This window comes from Aedes aegypti, chromosome 3 (genome assembly GCF_002204515.2).
Source record: "Aedes aegypti strain LVP_AGWG chromosome 3, AaegL5.0 Primary Assembly, whole genome shotgun sequence".
NCBI lineage: Eukaryota > Metazoa > Arthropoda > Insecta > Diptera > Culicidae > Aedes > Aedes aegypti.
The window spans coordinates 152,611,946-152,631,980 of record NC_035109.1 but is presented as its reverse complement, the minus strand read 5'-3'; the positions used below and the strand labels follow the sequence as shown (position 1 = coordinate 152,631,980).

The following is a 20,035-nucleotide window of genomic DNA, read 5'->3' as shown; positions in this document are numbered from 1 at the left end:
AGAAAGAAGAAATTCTTGTTTTCTCAACATTTTGGATGTTACACAGCTAAAAATAGGTTGTAAAATTCAGTTTATTTTCATGCACATATTTGGAGCATCAAAATAAACTGAAATGTCAACGACAAATAGTTTATTTTTGAATAAAATACATTTTAAATTTACTGTTTTTTTAATTTAATGCTTGAATGTTGTTACAATAGATGAATTTGGATTACTTTTACTGTCTTTTATTGTCTACGCTACATTGATATTTAAATATTTTTATCTGTGTAATACTTACCACAGACGTTTCCAATTCGAGGTGATTTCAACATAATAAAATTTCTGTGAGTGAATGGCTCTTCAAGATTGTCACTGGGAGAGTTTAACACGCAATGCACAATGTTTAAGTTATTAATCTCGGTAAAATAATAACATATAAGGTGAAAAGGGAGTCAATTGAGCAGCGTATATGATATGTTATTGACGCGGTAAATACTACATGAACTGTTTAACCTAATCAATCAATGCTAATCCTTCAACCTAGTCGCGTGCTTTCATGGTGCCTATTAATTCCATCAAAAATACGCACCGAAATTAGCAATTCCAACCACGTCTGCACTATTTCCCGTGCCAAGTATGCTTCGCTTATCAATAGGCAGTTGTAAGCCCACCTCTAGTTCTCCCACGATCGTGCACTTTGCGTTTGTTAGGTTTTTTGTTTTGGTAATAATTCACACCACCAATCAAATGTCCGCGCGGCAAATCTATCAGCGGCTACGACTCAGATTGAACCAGTAGAACATCAATGACTTGTTTGATTAGAAATGCTGTTCACGGCAATCATCACACTTTTCTCAACCTTGAAACAGATTCTCAAGCGCGTGAGTCGGTCGCCTTCTGATCGAGGCAACGCACTACAAGCACCGTGATCGAGTTACAGTTCAATAATCCAATAAAATTCATTGACACTTAGGCCTACATATCCACGCTGCAGCACATATTAGGTTGTAATTTATATTTTGGCAAATTTTGTCCCCATTTTGCGTTCGCACACAGGAAGGACGATCTGATAGCAGCGGGCCTCGAGTAATGGAATGCTCTGCGACGAGAGGGTGTGCGATAAGGCGACTGAGTTTCGATCGTCAATTGGTGGCGTTCAGTCAAGAGAAGTGCGCTGGGCGGTGAAGATCGAGACCAGCCAATTAAATTTGAGGTTCTGCTGCGAATAGAGAAAGTGAGACTTTCGATCTCGGAATAGAAATTTAGTCAGTATCATGAGAAGTGGTGAAGTTTACTAGAGAACTGTGCTGAGAATTGTTCTGTTAAAAATGACCTATAAGTGGTCCACTAGTTTGTGGGTTATCGTTGGATTTTGCTTGATCCAAACGACGATTGGTTTGATGAAAGGCGAGCTTGAAAATGAAGGTATGTTAAAGGTCTTATGCTTTGCCAAAGCATGTAGCAGTAAATTAGAAGATGTCGAAACCAAGAAGAATTTGCTCTGATTACTGCGTTCTTTATTCTTCATATTATTCGGGATGATAAAAGCATACGAGGGAATTCCCCTTTAGGAAAAAGCACTCATTCAGAGTAAGTGATAAAAAAATCCCATCATTACCACATTATCGTGAGATGTTGAACACATTATGCTATTTGATACTTAAATATATGACATGCAATGAATTCAGCAAAACCAAAATCATGACAACGTATGGTTGCTCGCCATCATAGTGAAGGGAGTGCTAATTTAACAAAAAATAACATAAATACAGCGTGTATATAAGATTTTTTTTCTTTGTTAAGGTAAGCGTTAAGGTTGTTCATAAATGTCAAGGTTACATACCACTTGGTGTAGTGGTTAGAACACACGCCTCTCACGCCGAGAACCTGGGATCGAATCCCATCCTCGAGATAGTTACTTAGGACACAAATGTTATAGTGACGACTTCTTTTGGAATGCAAGTGAAGCCATTGGTCTAAACCTAAGATGTCTAAACTAAACACTTGTTGAACATGTCAACCGAGAATGATATGCTATGGTCTAGAAGTTTCTTGATGAGAATATATAACATTTCATCCCCATGTTCCACATGGTAATAAAAATAACAATATGTTTTGTACTAAATACATTCCTTGTCATTGTATCTTCAACTTTCTAGAAGAATACCCCCATGAAAAACTTTTCCTAGTTGAGCTATGACGAAACGCCCCACTTACTCCGGATTCTCACTTGCCCCGGGGTACCTTATACTGCTTTGTTCTGGTAAACCCCTCTACCGGCAGCTTCATATTTTACCGTAAAAAAATCAAACCTCGATATTTTTTTTGTCTCTCGATATGTTTCCACCATTGTTTCACAAGTTCTCAAAAAAACTCTCCAAGTTTAAGAATCTATGTCAATATTGTTCATTGGTCAACTGGATCCTGAGATATTCCAAAATTCCTGGGGGACCGATGCGTAGCTATAATCCACGGCTAGAGAATTTTTATCGTTATCGGATATTCACTCTTCAAAACAATACATTATTGAGAGTAAGTTGTGAAAAAATGAAACAATTTAGTACAGTGGTCTTTGAGCTATGAGCATTCATGTAGCTGGTACTACGCTGGCCAAATAAAAATCTTAAAAACTTCAAAAGATATCATATCGTAGTTTTCTGATATCTCCTAGAATATTGAACCAATTTGTATTATTTTTTTTCAGAGTAGCTTCATATCGCCTAGCTTTATGCACACATTTTATTTTATTTTTTTTTTTTTTTGATAAATGGACGTAAAACAAAATAACCGCCAAAGACATTTTATATGGAAAATGTTGGTCCCCCAAGGACATCGGAATATCTTCAAAACCAGATCACCGATGACAGATATCGACATAGATTCTTAAACTAGTAGAGTTTTTTGAGAACTTGTGAAAAAATGGTGCAAAAATATCGAGAAACAAAAAATAATCAAGGTTTGAATGTTTTTATTGCGGTAAAATATGAAGCTGCCGGTAGAGAGGGTAAGGGTTGCTGAATCCATTGCCGTTTCCAAAAATATCGTACCCTCAAAAATGAGAAAATGGCAATAAAAAATGAAAAAAATAATAATAATATTTCAGACAACTTCCATGCAAGTTTGCCAGCAATTTATTAACTAAATTTTCCACAGAAATCAAACTTCATATGCATCAATCTTCATATGTATAACAATACTTATCAACAAAGTTCATAACATTTTAAATTCTCAAAAGTTATTTTTGATGGTTTAGGAAAGTATTGTATTTATTCATATAAGAGAAACACAGAATTTTGTATGGAAACTGCAAGCATGTTAAAAAATCGAGTTAATCTTAGTTTGATCGTGTAATTTCAACCAAATTGAAGTTATTTACGGCCTCGACATTATCGGCAACCAAATTTAAAACGGCAAATGCACAGCATTTTTTTTTATCAAATCACACAAATTAAAACATTCAGATGTCAGCTTTCCGTTGACGAGATTTCCAAGACAGAACAAACAATTTCGCCAGAGATGTCACCAATTCAAATGAATCCGCATCAAAATGCGGCTGATTTGGAGCTGTCGAAGAGGTTTGTCTGCCGTTTTTTTTTATGGAAAGCTACCGAAGAAAACCAGGTTGCCGACAATAGTCACACTGACAAAAGATGTTCGAAGCGTTGTAAAAACGTTCCCAAAAAGCTTGTTGCAGTTCTGTCTGAGTGTATCGATAGAGGATAGAACAGCGCATAAATGTAAACAGACAAAAACGTAACTTGTCTGCTGATGTCCGAGAAACTTACAAAAAAAAAAAAACGCGGCGTCGGCTTAGACTGCCGAGAATACGTAAATTCCTCTTTATCTGATATGAAAGTTGAAGTCCTAGGGCTTGTATGATCATGGACTGGAACAGGTGGGATGTTTTTCTTTGCTTGCTTTGATCGTGCTTCATACTCAAATGAGAGCGAATTCTGCAATGTCTGATCTCCAGAAATATCCAGATTCCACCAGTTAATACACCAAATATTCCTCCAGGAATATCTTAAGACACTACTCCAAATTTTTTTCTAGGAAGTCCTTCGAAGATTTCTGCAGGAATTTTACCAGAAATTCCTCGGAGATAATCTCAATCGGGATCCCTATTTATGAGATTTATGCTCCAGAAATTTCTTCAGGGATTTCTCCAGGAAGACCTTTTGATACCAGATTTTGAGACCGCCTATAATAGGGCTCCAGAAATAATTTCAGCAGTTCTTCCATAGATTCGTGCAAGGATTATTCCATAGATTTCTGCTGGAAAATGTCTACGGAGATTGCATTACAAATTTCGTGACGCCATGGCTTTCATAAGGAGTTCCTGCTGGAATGCCTCCAGTGATTCTTTTATATATTCCTCAAAACAAACATAATGCTGGGATTTCTATAAAAAAAATCTCTAAGAGCTTTTCCAAGAATTCTTCCAAGAATTACTTAAGAGATTCCATCACGATTTCTCCAAGCGATTTCTCCTAACACTCCTTTATAGATTCTCGAGAAATTCATCCAGAATTCTACCAAAAATCTCAACAGGGATTCATGCAGGAATATCACCAAGACAATCTCTTCAAGGTTTACTACGGATATTTCTCCAGCGATTTTTCCAGAAATTCCTTCAAAGATACTTGCAGGGATTCCTCCACGAATAATTCCGGAGTTTCATTCAGGGGTTCTACCCGAGATAACTCTAGGGGTTTCATCAGAATTTTCTCCAGAGATTCTTTCCAGAGAAAACTCCAGGATAACCGCTACATGAATTACTGCAAAAGTTCGACCTTAGTGGTGTAATCAAAGTTACCAGGAAAACAATATTAGTTGAAACAAAACAAATACCATACAGTGAACCTTCAACACATTGGCTATAATTTTGCTGAACAAACATGTGTCAAAATATTCACTCATTTACTGTTATAACAGTTTCAAAATTGATTGTCTTAAACGAACTTTTGCCCCACCGGTGGGGCAAGAGTTCGAATCTAGTGTGGGGCAAAAGTTCGCAGTCTAAAACACAAAATATCGATCCGTTTATGACATGCATACTTTACCCTAGCCGTGAACTTAAATTTGCCGAAAAATACACACTAAATTTTCATCAAAAAATTGCCCAAAACAGGTTTAAATGTAATATACTAAAAAATAGCAGTTTTTCGTAGAACTAGGTGAAAATGTAAAATTTTGTAGACAGTTTTCGCATGATCAGGCAAATTTAGCTAAATTTGAAGATAATATGTGGATTTAAGGCAATTTGCAAATTTTTCCGTGAGTTTATACATCGGTCGAACTTTTGCCCCGCTATGGGCCAAAATTGTTTCCAAGCATTTATGCAAAAACTAATACACCTCAAAGCAACCTTATGATAGGCCTAGAAACGCCCTAACATAAAATATTCAAAAAGATTTTATCTTCAATTGGTTCCATGCATCGAAAATTTGACCAAAAAGTACAATATTCACGTCGAAAAATAACACATAGCTATAACTTTTTAAAATCTCAATCGATGTTTATGATATTTGGGTTGAAAGTCTCTTACTTGAATAGCATTCGAACCACCATGACATTTATAAGTTTTGTTTTGAATTGAGCTAGAAATCTTAAAAAGAAACTCTTACCCCACTCGAACTTTTGCCCCACTTTACTCTATGGGCCTCCAAATATTCCTCCGGAGTTTCCTCCAAAATTTTTCTTATAAATTCCTCCAGATATTCCCCAATGAATTCCTCTAGGAATATATTCAGAAACTACACTAAGAATTCCTCCTTGGATTCCTTCATAATTTTTATGTAGAAGTTCATACCGAAATTTCTTTTCCTGAAGAAATTTTTTGAACAATTCCTGGATAAATCCCTGAAGGAAACCCTGGAGGATTCTTTATATTTTTTGGAGAACTCCCTGATAAATTCCATGGAGGAATCCCCAGAGATATTCCGGACAATCCCTTGAGGAATCTTAGATTAAATACCTGGAGAAATTCATGCAGATTTCCATAGAGGGATAGCCGACGAAATCTTTGGAAGAATTAGCGAAGAAACGCATGGAATAAATTTGAGAGAAGCTCATGTAGAGAAGCGGCCTTCCTTAGCCGAGTGGTTAAAGTCCGCGGCTACAAAGCAAAGCCATACTGAAGGTGTCTGGGTTCGATTCCCGGTCGGTCCAGGATCTTTTCGTAAAGGAAATTTCCTTGACTTCCCTGGGCATGAAGTATCATCGTACCTGCCACACGATATACGAATTTGAAAATGGCAAAATTAGCAAAGAAAGCTCTCAGTTAATAACTGTAGAAGTGCTCATTGAACACTAAGCTAAGAAGCGTCCCCTCTGTCTCCCTAGAGAAATCCTTGTAGAGATTTTTCTGGTGAAATTCCTGGAATATTCCTTGGAGGAATTTAGATTTTATTTAAATTCAAAAGTATTCGTTCAAAAATCATGCTGCTTTTAGTTTTTCCACTAATGTCTTCATAAAATCCTATTAAATACATTCGCTATGAGTAGTTCTGGGTAACAACAGGCATTTTGCGTTTCAACGAATTCTAAATGTCATAAGCGATGCTACTATTAGTCACAAATCTTGTAGCGTTTTATCTCAAATTCAGAACATGACTCGTATTCCGAATACTAGACTTTTTCTAGCAATTTTTCAAGAAAACCACTCTCTTTCTTCACAGTTGTATCAATTTTTTTTAATGATTCTTGATATTATTTCTTACATTTGAAATCGCCACTGTTTGGAATATGAGTCTTGTTCGGAATTGGAGTTCAGTGCTAATAAATGTCAAAATTTTGGAGAAATTAAAATGCTCATAGCACTTTCTCAGTCGAAATGAAGCATCAGCAATATTGCTAACCGATAGTTATTCAGAAAAAGTCACCGGGAAAAACATTTTCCAATGACTTTTTTCCATTAGCAATATTCAAATATTGAAGTAACGTGATATTCATGACATTTAACAGCCGTGATCTAGATAAACTAAAACTGATCTAGATTTCATTATTAAGTTTCATGAAAAAATGCTACTGCTTGCTTAAAACATATTTTAGAAGAAAAAATCTGGATGTGGAGATGAGCATTAATAAGACCAAATTGTTGGAGATTATATCTATAGCTTAGCTAAGCTTAGCTTAGACTGACTACACATACCAATGGTTGCTATTCCGTGATTGACCGAAGTCAGTGAAAATGCACAAAGAATCAACTAGAAGTTCGGCTGGGATTGGCCATAATCTTCTTCAATGTGCATAATTCAGTGCCTTTATTTATACAGGGTCAATAACGGCGCCGGCCACGTCCTTGCAGTCAGGTGGGATTGGGGGAAGGAATGTTAGTGTGTAACCTTTGCTATTTGGAGACCGTGTTTGCCTCTGCATCTCCACAAAGGTTACTGGGAAGGATGTTTGTTAATGGGGAGGATCGTTGGGTCAAAGGATTCACTTTGATAAGTGATTAGACCATGATAAAAAGTTTTTTGTCAAATATAAATATGCTTTTATGAAAATATAATATTTTCATTTGATATGGACAATTTCTATGTAAAGGAAAATTATGCCGACACTTGAGGTGACGAACCTTTCAAAGATTGTTGAACAAATATCTAAATGTAACATTCCTACAGCAGTCAGGACGAAAGCATGTGTTATTATATTTTACTTATTTTAAAAGAAACAAAAAACTCGATTGGTTGGAACATCATAGAACACTCTTATTCTTACGCCGACACTTACAGTGGCGAACCATCCAAAGTTTGTTGGATAAAGTGAACCTTTTGCAAGTCTACACTTGTAGTGTCGAACCATTAATTTTTTTTTAATTACAAAAAATAAAGGTAAAACGGGGTGTTCTGAAAATAAAAAAAAATGTTAAACATAAATAATTCATGAATCAGAGTTTGTGTCGACACTCACAGCGACGAACAATTCATAGTTTGTTGAAAATTAATATTTACGTCGCACCATTGTAACGATTCAATGTGCAGTCATACATCTTCTTCTTTCTGGCGTTACATCCCAACTGGGGCAGAGCCTGCTCATCAGCTTTGTGTTCTTATGGGCAATTCCTCAGTTATTAACTCAGAGCTTTCTATGCCGATTGACCATTTTTGCATGCGTATATCGTGTGGCAGGTACGATGATACTCTATGCCCAGGGAAGTCGAGAAAATTTCCAACCCGGAAAGATCCTCGACCAGTGGGATTCGAACCCACGACCCCTAGCTTGGTCTTGCTGAATAGCTGCGCGTTTACCGCTACGGCTATCTGGGCAGTCATACATATTTTATAGATTAAAAATAGTAGCATGAAACGAGCTCACCAATTGATCCGTTATCCTTGACTGAGCAGCCACAATCCACTCTCAGCTTCACTCGTTTGCTCGGCTATATAAAAGCACTCAGAAAAAATAGAAAAACTGACGACTGCACGGGCTTTCTTGACGCAATGCCCAGGAGCAAGCGTCAAGGTCGAAGGATCAAAAAGAACTAACCGATCGCGGCACTTTTCACTTACTCTAACTGAACTAACCGATCACGCCACTTTTTCTCTTACTAGACCGATGCGCGACATGTTTGATCCTGCCCTCGTCGCTCGCCCCCGCAGGAGCAAGCGTCAAAGTCGAAGGATCAAACAGAACTAGCCGATCGCGGCACTTTTCACTTACTCCAACCGAACCAACCGATCACGCCACTTTTTCTCTAACTAGCTCAAAGTTTGTATGGGATTTACTATGGGAAAACTCACCTTTGCAAAGAAAAATCGCCAGAGGTCACCCATTGACCTCTATAAAAATTCTGAACACAGACCTCGATAGGTATTTTCACGATGAAAATTATAGCCGAAGACCGCGAAACAATCCGACACTTGTGAAAAAAGTTATTCAATGAAAACCTATTGGCAAGGCGACGTTGATTAACACGTAAAGGAATAACAATAATAACAAAATCGGGCGAAATTTCAGAATAGTCTAAGCTTAATAACTTTTTTCACAAGCATCGGATTGCTTTGCGGTCTTCGGCAATGCTGTTCATCGTAAAACTACCTATCGAGATCTGCGTTCAGAATATTTATAGATATCAATGGGCGACCTATGACTGACGATTTTTCTTTGCAAAAGTATGTTTTTCCATAGTAAACCCAATACAAACTTTGAACGGCTGGCGCTAAAATATAGTTTCTCCATTCGAGCCGAAATTTTGCACAGTTTTTATGGGATCAAAATGCAATCCAAAAATGGACTGGAGCGAGAATCTAAATTTTTCATATAACCGTGTCCCAGGTTACTATACACCCGCCTGAAACGCGAGGCAGCGAAAGTTGGACTGAATGCGTCCAAGACAAAGCACATGCTATGTGGTGGGACCGAGCGCAACAGGGCTCACCTAGCTAGCAGTGTTACGATAGACGGGGATACGTTCGAGATGGTCGACGAGTTCGTCTACCTTGGATCCATTCTGACGACTGACAAAAACGTTAGCCGTGAAATACGGAAGCGCATTATCAATGGGAGGCAGGCCTAATATGGCCTCCACAAAAAGCTGTGGTCAGAAAAGTTCCACACCCTCACCAAATGTATCATGCACAAAACGCTCATAAGGCCTTATGGTAGTTCTCCACGGGCATGAAAGGGGGCATCCACAAATTACGTAACGCTCTAGGGGGAGGGGGGGAGTAGGCTCCAGCGTTACGGCTCATACAAAAATTTAAAAATTTTCATACAAAAAGCGTTACGGAGGGGGGGAGGGGGTCAAAAATTTCAAATTTTAGCGTTACGTAATAAATGGACGCCGCCAAACGTGAACGATGCTCGAAGAGGACTTGCAAGCACTTGGAGTCTTCGAACGTCGGGTGCTTAGGACGATCTTTGGTGGTGTGCAGGAAAACGATGTGTGGCGGCGAAGTATGAACCACGAGCTCGCCCAACTCTACGGCGAATCCAGTGTTCAGAAGGTGGCCAAAGCTGGCAGTTCAAAAGAAATGAACGCTGCAATTGGATTAAACGGACAATGAATTGAAATTTGCGAAAAAGTTACACGTCTTCTCGGTAAGAATCGAACTCACGACTCCCAATCAACTAGACAGGGCGCGTTACCGCTACGCCACTACAGGACCCATGAACGCAGTAGTGAACCAATTCCAACTTGAATCACGTGACCTTCTTCAGGAAAGCGCACTTCATTTGGAAAAATTAGATGCCCATCCAAACACAATGCTTTCTATTGTATATGCATTATTTATAAGGTGTTAAAATACCACACACTACTCTGTTCAATCAGAGAACTTTTGCCGCACTGCTGGGACATCCTGGATAACCCTAAGAGAAATTCATAGCCACATGTTTCAAGAAATGTAGAAAACTTTATAGAATTATTACTAGAAAATTGTTAGGGAAACTTCTCATAGAATCCTCCGGATAATTCTTGGGTAGATCATGGGGAGAAAGAGCTCATGATGGATTGTATATTTTGATATTTTGAGGTATTCATTAAATTCTGAAACCTTGTTGGACTATCAAAAGAAATGTCTGAAGATTTTTTTTTCAAAAAATGAAATTTCTTTAAAAGACTCACTGCTAGAATAATCTCTCGATGCATTTTTAGAGAAATTTTACAGTAATGTTTGGAAGAACTGTATTATGTATTCCTCGAGAATTTCAGGAGCTATTTCTACAAAACATGCATGAAGTACAGCGGGGATTCGCTGGTTGGAACACAACTGCTTTCCATCTAGCGAATCCGACCCGTTAGTTGGAACGACTGACAGCTGGTGAAAATGCTCCAGATTCACGCAGCTGGAGAGCAAATGGTCACGATTCGTACATATACGTGCACATTTGTTCTATCCAGCTTTTTACGTGCGCTAATGGCTGCCGCCAACAGTCTCGCTTTCTGGTAGGGATCGGTCGATTTGACGTTTGGCCCAAATTCAATATAAAACTACCCATTCAGGTTGTTTAGCGATGAAAAAATACAGTTATTTGTAGCTTGATCATAAGAACACATTTTTCTAAGTATAACGCAATTTTATTGCGCTTCAATGTCATGATTTTGATATTTCAATCTGTAGACTCAATGGCATTTCAATTCACATAATGACAGCTCGTCCCGAAGTACAATTTGCCGAGGGGTGATTCAAAAATGATTTCCATACTGATTTCAATCGCGTTTCAAAAATGATTCCAGGACACAAAAAATTCTGTAACATTGGGTTCTAGATCAGTTTTTCAGAATTTGTAAAAAACTGGATACCGTTAAACAAGCCAATTGTTGAAAGAATTTCTGATGGAAGGATTTATATTTATGTTCAAGGATTCGATGGATTTGCATTCCTTGAGAAAAGGAAAGCGAATCTATGACATTTGGTCGAAAGACATTTGGTCGAATGACATTTAGTCGAATGACGTTTGGTCGAAAGTATATTTGGTCGAACGGACATTTCGTCGAATGGATATTTGGTCGAAAAGGTTTAGTTGCAAAAGAAAGCATAGGATATTTGGTCGAACCGACATTTCGTGTAAATAATTGTGCTCAAATCTAAATACTATGGGAACAAAGTTTTACGTTTAGTCTGACTATCGTCGAGAGTAGTATTTTGTCTCTTATACAAGAATGGTCGAATATTTGGAAAAGTATCAGCCATTTTACCAACAATCTATATGCGATTAGCAAAATTTTGATATTCAATTTGATGGACGCTCTTCCAACGTATTAATCTACCTTTTGACGTTTCATGCTGCTCTCTCGTTCAGGTATGTTCTGAGATTGAAGATAAGCTGATCTTAAATTGAAACAAGTCAACTTTTGTCACCTCAGTCAACTGGTCTCCCCTTACGCGGTGCATAGCATTAGCACATTTTTCATTTTATTAATCCAAAGCTTCTACTGCAAACTCTGTTATTCACTCGAGGTCATCAACATTGTCAGCAAAACCATATATTTGCTTGAGGAATGTTATTGAGCTGAAATTCACAATAAGCGAAATGGCCATAAGTAGAGTTTCCGACACCTAACATTCACTTCGCCATTAAGGTTTTCTTTGAAGCAAATTTTTCCTGTCGTTTGAATTCTGATTTCCGCATTCAAAAAACTTACCCACGACCCGGAATGCAAAGAAAGATCCCGAACTCTGCTCCCATCAGATTAGCTGATCTTCATTACGAAGAACGATGATATTTCAAAAGAATAATAAAAGAAGAACACATTATGTTCACATCGTTGAGTAATATAATAACTTGTTGACAAGTTTTTCAAAGAATGAGGATATTTTAAAAGAATAATAAATTCACTAGAGCTGAGTATTTCATTTAATGCACAAAAAACTATTGAAAAGTTCATTTGGACAATCATTGAAATTTTAGATTTTCCCATAACTTCAAATAACAAATAAAAAGGTGTATTAAATTTAAAAGTAGATTACAGCAAATGTCCCATTTGTATTCAACAACAGTTAATGATTCAAATTATTCAATTACGTTATCTTATCAACTTTGCAAAAAAATATAAATTTTATCAAATGATCTTTCAATGAACCTTTTTAAAATAAGCTTTCAACCACATTTCCATTTAACTTAACATCATTCGACCAAAATAAGTGTTCTAAAGCCATTCGACGAAATGTCCTTTCGACCAAATGCCATTCGACCAAACGTCATTCGACGAAATGTCCTAAAGCCAAGGAAAGCATATCACAAGAACACCGTTGACGAAATTGCTGGTGGAAACCTGGAAAAAATTTCAGCAAGACTCAAGAGAGGATTTCCCGAAAGAATCCATATATGATACGTGAATTTTCTCACAAAACGATTAAGGGAACAGGTTCGTATTAAATTTGAGAAGAGCAGTATTTCCGCTAAGAATCATATAAGTTTACATGAAACACTTTGAACACGTTTTCGTCGAATAAATTTCACGTTAGAACACACGCCTCTCACGCCGATGACATGGAATCGAATCGCAACCCCATGGTCCATAGTCACACAAAACAGGACATAGTGACGACTTACTTTGGAAGGGAAGTAAAGCCGATACGGATTCAAAAGAGAAAGTTTTAAAGAGAAAGTTTTAAACACTGGATCATCAACTAATTTAAAATTCATTTACATGCAATTTAGTCATTACAAACTTATTACAGACTAATTTTAGCTGCGCACACTTGGGAGCTACGTAAACCAATTGAATAGAAAGTTCATTAAATAATATTTAAAAAAAATTTCTTTGAAGATTTCGTTCCCCACTTTCTGGCAACCAGGTGAGCCAGTGATTGTTTCGCAAAACAAAAGAATGCAAAATTATACCAAAATCACGATTTTCACTTATGACACTTTAGAATCTTCGTTGATTTCACTGTTTCACGCACTTTTCTGGGATGGATTTACTATCCAGTAGCACAGAATTCGCAACGCGATAATAGAAACCACTGAATATTGTTGCACATTCGCACTTTGATTTGTTTCGAAGAAAAGCAAAACAGAACAAACCGCGGCGCGTGTATCAAAAGCACTGCCAAATTGTTGGAGATTATATCTATAGCATTAGAAGTACGATAAACTCGTTTCCAGGCAGATGAACAGCCTGGTACGAGTCTTCACAATGCCTTAAAGGGATAGGATCCGCCATCAATTTGAGAATTTTCGAATGCTGTTTTTTTTTTTGTACAAAATCATGAAAGTTTATAAGAAAGCATGTTCACTGTATTCTATTTTCTAACCGAAACTCAGCAAAACTGCTGTTGAAGTTTCGATGATGACGATGGACGGATCCTTGAACGCTAAGGGCGATCCTATAAGTTTGACTTAAGGCCGCACGGGACGTCATCATAATCACCCTATCCATTTCAAGAAGCAAATCCCAAGAACCACTCCATATATCGATGCGAAAATGTATCACTATGATTCTATATATACTGCTTCGCTTTAGAAAACGGGTTAGTCAACGTGCGAAGTTTGATTTTTGACCAACTTCGCCGCGTCGCAACTCGATTCTCAATAGTGCGTATAATGCGCACGGCGGAGGGCATAGATGCGCACTATAGCGAAGTGACTCGCGACGCGGCAAAGTTGGTCAAAAATCGAACTTCGCACGTTGGTTCATCCATTTTTAGTCGCGAAGTAGTATATGTAGCGCACAACCCGATAAATTTTCAGCTTCATCGGTTCACTAAAACTCGAGATTTGCTTCCACAAAGTTTTGATAATTATTGTTAGAGTGAGACGAAAGATAGGGAAAATAACACGGTCTCCAGTGTCCCCTTAAGGTTGCCCTGCAAACAGTGCCGTAGCGTGCTATTGGCCAGGTTGGCACCCGCCAAGGGCGCCAGCCTTTAGGGGGCGCCAAAATGCGTGCCATAATTTTTAAAATTTTAGAAGAGACATATTTCATTAGGGGGTCTCTCAAAGAGACAGTTAAAAAAACTCTAAATATGACAATGCAAATTATGGGACCTAAATAGTCCTAGCGAAAAACGCGCAGCTACAATGAGGGTTGTTAGTTCAAAACCTATATTCTCCTGGGCATAGAGTATATTCGTGCTTGCCACACGATATCCAATCCAAATGCAAAAAATGGTCAATTGGCAAGTATAACTTTCAGTAAAAACTACGGAAGTGTTCATAAGAACACCACTTAGTTTAGTTTTATTGGAACATGACGTAAAGATTTTTTAGCAAGTTGAAATAAAACTAGTCTCTGATAAAATATTCTAGTGAAGACATTTTCTACATTCTTCCAAGTGATTTTTTGCCTTTACTGGTTGCTCATTCCAATGAACCATTCCTCTCACAAAGAACGAGTCACCATACATCCACCGTTTATCTGAAAAGCAGGCTCTGTCCCAGTTAAGACGTAAAACCAGAAAAACAAGGTGAAAAATGAGAATTTGAAAAAAAGTGTTACTCAATTAATTTTAATCTTTTGAAGAATCTTGAAAAAATGCAGAAAAATTAAAAATATAGTTGATTTAAAACTCCTGTGACAAATCTCAGACTTATCAATGTACATTAAATAAAAACTTTCCAATTCCAGCAATGATTTGGAGATCTCGACACAAAAATTCAAAGTTAAGGCGAAACAGAAGACAAATGAAATATTGAATCAAAACTTTAAGGTGATTATAGAACGAAGCTATACCTCAAATTTTCAAGAGCACAAGACTTGAGAACCATACTGAGCTCCGCGTTGAAAATTTATCCCATTGAGTTCCACCAGCAAGCAAGCAATTTGATTGATTTTCAATGTGAACTGTTGTCAGATTCTCCAGTCTTGTGCACTTGAAAATTCAAAGTTTGGCTTCTTTTTATAATTACCTTAAAGGCACAAATCTTTTGAAAGAAGCCGCGAACAACAGTGAAATTCTAATTTAAGTATTTTGCGGAAAAAAAGTTTGGTTAATTAATTTACTATTTCTTCAGTAAAGTGCCTTTAAAACGGTAATTGGGGTAAATAGATTTCGACAATAATTGGATTCTGAGCTGATTCACATTGAAGCAGTAGGATTCCACATAATTATTACTCATATTATCACACAAACCGGGACATAATGTCCATTACAAAATCTCTTTTAAAATTTTCAAATAGGTATACATGTATGCAGTGCCGAATTTGGGATTCATGGGGCCCGGATCAGATTCCTTTGAGGGGGGCCTTGACACAAAATGAGCAGGAAACGTTTAGTATAGGCAAGTTTAGTATTTTGAAAATGATATATTAGAAAAACTAAAAAAAAAGGTATTATTACTCGAACATGACTATCAGAAGGCCGGCTCCAACGGCACGTTCCCCACCAGTTGGGAGATTTGTGCCATAGGTAATATAATGCTTTCTTAATATATTTAAAAAAAACTTGAGCTTCAAACAAGGGGCGCTCAAATGTCGGTTCGCCAAGGGCGCCATGAGACCACGCTACGGCTCTGCCTGCAATTGACACATACAATTTCATTATACATCTTCTTTCATATGCCAGACATTCAGAATCTTCACAAATCGAGCATTTTGGATCCATGCGGAAATGTTTGGTATTACTATTGGCACAGAGTAGGGTTCTGGAAATTTATTTCACTTTTGATCTTTTTCAAGAGATTTATCATCACTCGAAAGACCTTTCAAGACGGCATTGAACAAACGTTCGGTTTCATCGTGCTAAGTAAAAAAATGCATGGAAAAGGTTTCTATTCAAGTTGTCTGCAAAATTATTCGCGATCTCTAATGCTTTCCAGCCAAATACGACAGTTTCCTTTCGAGACGATTTGAATAGATAACCAAAGTATCTAATAATATTCTAATAAAGTTAAGATATGCTGTCTGAATCCAACAAATTCGGAAATACTGATCGCGATTGGCGGAAGCCTTTGCTTCTTCACTTGAATCGACGAGCCTGGGTTGAAGGCTGCTTCGATTTGCTGATCGAATTCTTCCAAAAACTGCAGAGCCTTGAATAAAAAAAATCCAAGTCACTCTAATACGACAACCTACATCTTTTTTACGATTCTACTTTTTAATTCATATGATCTTAATTGATTCCATTTATTAATTTCAGCTCTCCAGGCCCCCGAAAATCACATCAGTGGAGATGCTACTTCCATAGATCAATCAAATCGCAGACTAGACCGTCCATTGCAGCGACGAAAGGCTTTCCGAGTGGTGCAGGCCGATCTCCAGAAAAGGCATTTGGATCTCAATCTATTACGAAAAAAGCGGTTCGTCAGCGTTATGCTGAACCCTTTTTCGGTGAGAGTGGTATTGTTGGTTGATTCATCGGAAACAGTTTAATACAATAGTTTCATTTACAGAAAAATAAAACATTGCAAGAGTGTACAACTCCATCAGGAGAGAAGGGTTACTGCAGACGTTACCAACATTGTAAAACTATGGGTTCCAACGATAATCTATGGAAGCTGCTGGGACAGCTGTGTGTCATCGAAAACATGTAAATCTAGTACAAGACTTCTTTATCTAAACCGATATCTCATTCCACAAATTATTTCGCAGATCCATAGGAATCTGTTGCCCCGAGAATGCAGGCGATGGAGTGGGTCCAGAGTTTTCCCTAAGACTTCCATCGCAAGCCGATGATTACGACGCCGTAGATGGCATGGATGGGGACAACTCCGTAGATGGTCGAGACAGTCGTGATCGACCGGAAGAACGTGGCTGTGGAATATCTACGAAGCAGCTTTCGAAGATAGCTGGAGGGCGACCGGCAGATCCAGGAGAGTGGCCTTGGATGGCAGCACTGGTCCCAAATAGTGGACAGCAACAGTTTTGCGGAGGAGTTCTAATCACCGATCGACACGTGCTGACGGCAGCGCATTGTGTGCTGAATCTTAAGATCCATCAGTTTCTGGTGCGATTGGGGGAATACGACTTCACGCAGTACAATGAAACAAGGTCGAGAGATTTCCGGGTGACGGAGATTCGAAGCCATGTAGATTTCGATCCCGTCAGCTATGAAAACGACATTGCCTTGTTGAAATTATTCAGACCTTCGTACTTCAACTCCTACATCTGGCCAATTTGCATGCCTCCGTTGGATGACACTTGGGACGGCTATCGAGGAGTGGTTGTTGGCTGGGGAACGCAATTCTTCGGAGGACCTCATTCTAAGGTGCTGATGGAGGTTTCGCTGCCAATTTGGTCCAACAGAGACTGCCAGGATGTGTATATCAACAGGATCTTCGAATCGAGTATTTGTGCCGGGGATTATGGTGGCGGAAAGGATTCCTGTCAGGGAGACAGCGGTGGCCCTTTGATGCTTCAACTTCCAAATAATCGTTGGGTCGTGGCTGGAGTCGTTTCCTGGGGAATCCGTTGTGGAGAAGCTAATCATCCTGGAATATATACTCGGATAAGCTCGTATGTTAGATGGATCATTGAAAATGCTGTGTTTTAAACTACGTTTGTTAAAATTGGCCATAGTTCGACTAAAACGTCGCAAGATTTAAGCAGAAGTGGTATTTGATCAATATTATTGAACAGAAGTTTTTTGTCATCAGTTGTTTAATTAACTATTGTCGCATTCTATGTAAAATAACAGAAAAATGATTATTTGCGTAGAATTAAATACTCAGAGCAATGCAAAAGGCCATTTGATGCAATTTTCAGTAATCCATGACCGAGAAGAAGAACTTTGTTAGAGGCCACCCTCTAATCTATAAAATGCATTTATCTCCTATTCGTGTTAAGAACCAATAAAAAAATGTAATTTGATCGAACAGTAACTACCTACCGTTATCTTGGGCAATCAATCTGAGCGTTAGTTTCAAAGCATAGATGATTGCATTGGGGTTTAATTCATCGTCTTATAATTGAAATTCTTCCACCAGAGGAAGCTATATCACACTTGTATTATTGACGCATCATGTTAGAAATTCTTGAAAGCGGAATCCATTCAACACTTCAAAACAATACACGTGATTTTGATACTTTTAGTTTATTCCAATTTAAGTAAACCTTTGAAGTCTCTTTTATACATTTTTATTTAATTGATTCAGAATTAGTTCCACACTGAAAGTCACATTTACGTATATTATATTAACGTTTATTCTATTTATGTTTGTTTAGAACTACGCAGATTTCATTCAACACATTTATGTGAATCTTGTGCTAAAGCAATGTAACGTCTTGAAGCTATTTGTACCATGATCTGAGTTCCTACAGGAAGTCTTTCGTACTTAGAGTAAGATTTACCTGAAGTATACGATTTGACAGATTACTTTTATTCGAACAATGTAAATAAAAAAATTGAAGTTTTCAATTTTACAATCGTACCTTCACGACAAACACTATCGAATATTTCTCTTATGTCTATAAGAGCAAGACCTCTTGAATATGCTTAAAGTTTGTTGGAACGAATCAAATTTATTACACGTAAAAGTTGATGAGTGGTCAAACATTAATGTCGCAGTCCGAACCTTTTGGTAAGGCCTGTACTCGAAAAACAATGCACCATTTTTATCCGTGTGTTACTTTTTTGTCCATGGGTAAAATTGATGAAAATCTGGGTATAACTAAATTAGAATGTATTGTTTACATGTGCAAAATTTCATAACAATCGGTTCAGTAATTATTGAGATGGCATCGAAATAAGAAGAAAATCTCTGGAGAATTTTGCGCGTCGTCATGGAAAATCCGACTGCGAGCTAGAGATGACTGATAAGACAACTGGGAATTAACCATGTCTTTCGGGTGGTAACACCTTTTAATGTGTCCCAGACGACCGCGGGCTGGAAGTGGAAGAAATTCGAAGACAGCTGACCCTGTGAAGGCTTTGAAAGTGTTGGATTATTTCAAGCATAATCCGAACCTTTAGATTCGCAATGCGGCTCTGAAGACCAAGTGTTCCGCCTGATTCGTTCAGCAAACCATGAAACGAGTTACCGTTTTGATTTATATTACGGACAGCTTCAAATTCCGGACACTCTCGTTTGTACGGGAAACATTTCACACGAAATGTTTCAATTTTCGCCGTCCAAAAGTTCTCATTTTCGAGGCTCGTTTTATTAGGTTTTTTTCCAAAAACACATTGCAAATTTATAATGCCCAACTACTTTAGACGTCTCTTAAGTGGCTGGACGATTTCAATTTATGATTTGACTGTTCCATTAATGATTATCATGAGCTGTCCGTAATTCGAATCAAAGCGTCCGGAATATGAGGCAAAAGTGAGGGAGCGTCCGGAATAAGAATCATGAAAAGGCCACACGTTTTGATTTATTAAAAATTATTCAAGTTGTGAACGCGTATTCTTTACCCACTATCCGAAAGTTAAGGGCTTCCGACGCTCGATAACGCTAAAAAAATCATACAGAATGATTTATTTTGTATGGTCCAAGCTGGGTTATACTTCACTGAGGCCTTAAGTGTCCGTAATATGAATCAAAACGGTATGCTTCATGTATTCAAGGCCGAAAGGAACCGAAACGACGTGATCAACAAAACACGACGGCCAAATCCCGCGCAAGGAAGCTGTGTAGAGTGGTTAACGAAACCGAAATGTGTGGTAATGGGTGACGAAACCCTTGATGTAGGCAAACGCAAAGCAGATACCGGTTCTGGAGTTCT

At 38.0% G+C, this 20,035-nt stretch overlaps 1 protein-coding gene across 3 annotated transcripts; it reads left to right on the top strand.

Moving 5' to 3' along the window:
* The first annotated feature begins 364 nt into the window (after window positions 1–364).
* LOC5569658 (proclotting enzyme) lies at window positions 365–18,192 on the top strand. 3 transcript variants are annotated; one of them, XM_021850948.1, is made up of 4 exons: window positions 365–1,407; window positions 16,512–16,708; window positions 16,765–16,901; window positions 16,964–18,192. In XM_021850948.1, exons 1-4 carry the CDS (start codon window positions 1,311–1,313, stop codon window positions 17,862–17,864), a joined length of 1,332 nt encoding a protein of 443 aa, XP_021706640.1. In that variant the 5' UTR covers window positions 365–1,310; the 3' UTR covers window positions 17,865–18,192. The 3 variants fall into 3 exon arrangements, with proteins under 3 accessions (XP_021706640.1, XP_021706639.1, XP_001652921.1); XM_021850947.1 differs by having other exon boundaries at window positions 380–1,407; window positions 16,512–16,711; XM_001652871.3 differs by having other exon boundaries at window positions 385–1,407; window positions 16,512–16,702.
* The last annotated feature ends 1,843 nt before the right edge of the window (window positions 18,193–20,035 follow it).

Coding starts and splice junctions, on each gene's coding strand:
- LOC5569658 (XM_021850947.1), top strand. CDS start 1,311: ATGACCTATAAGTGGTCCACTAGTTTGTGGGTTATCGTTGGATTTTGC. Junction 1,408..16,511: donor AGGCGAGCTTGAAAATGAAG/GTATGTTAAAGG, acceptor TATTAATTTCAG/CTCTCCAGGCCCCCGAAAAT. Junction 16,902..16,963: donor CTGTGTGTCATCGAAAACAT/GTAAATCTAGTA, acceptor ATTATTTCGCAG/ATCCATAGGAATCTGTTGCC.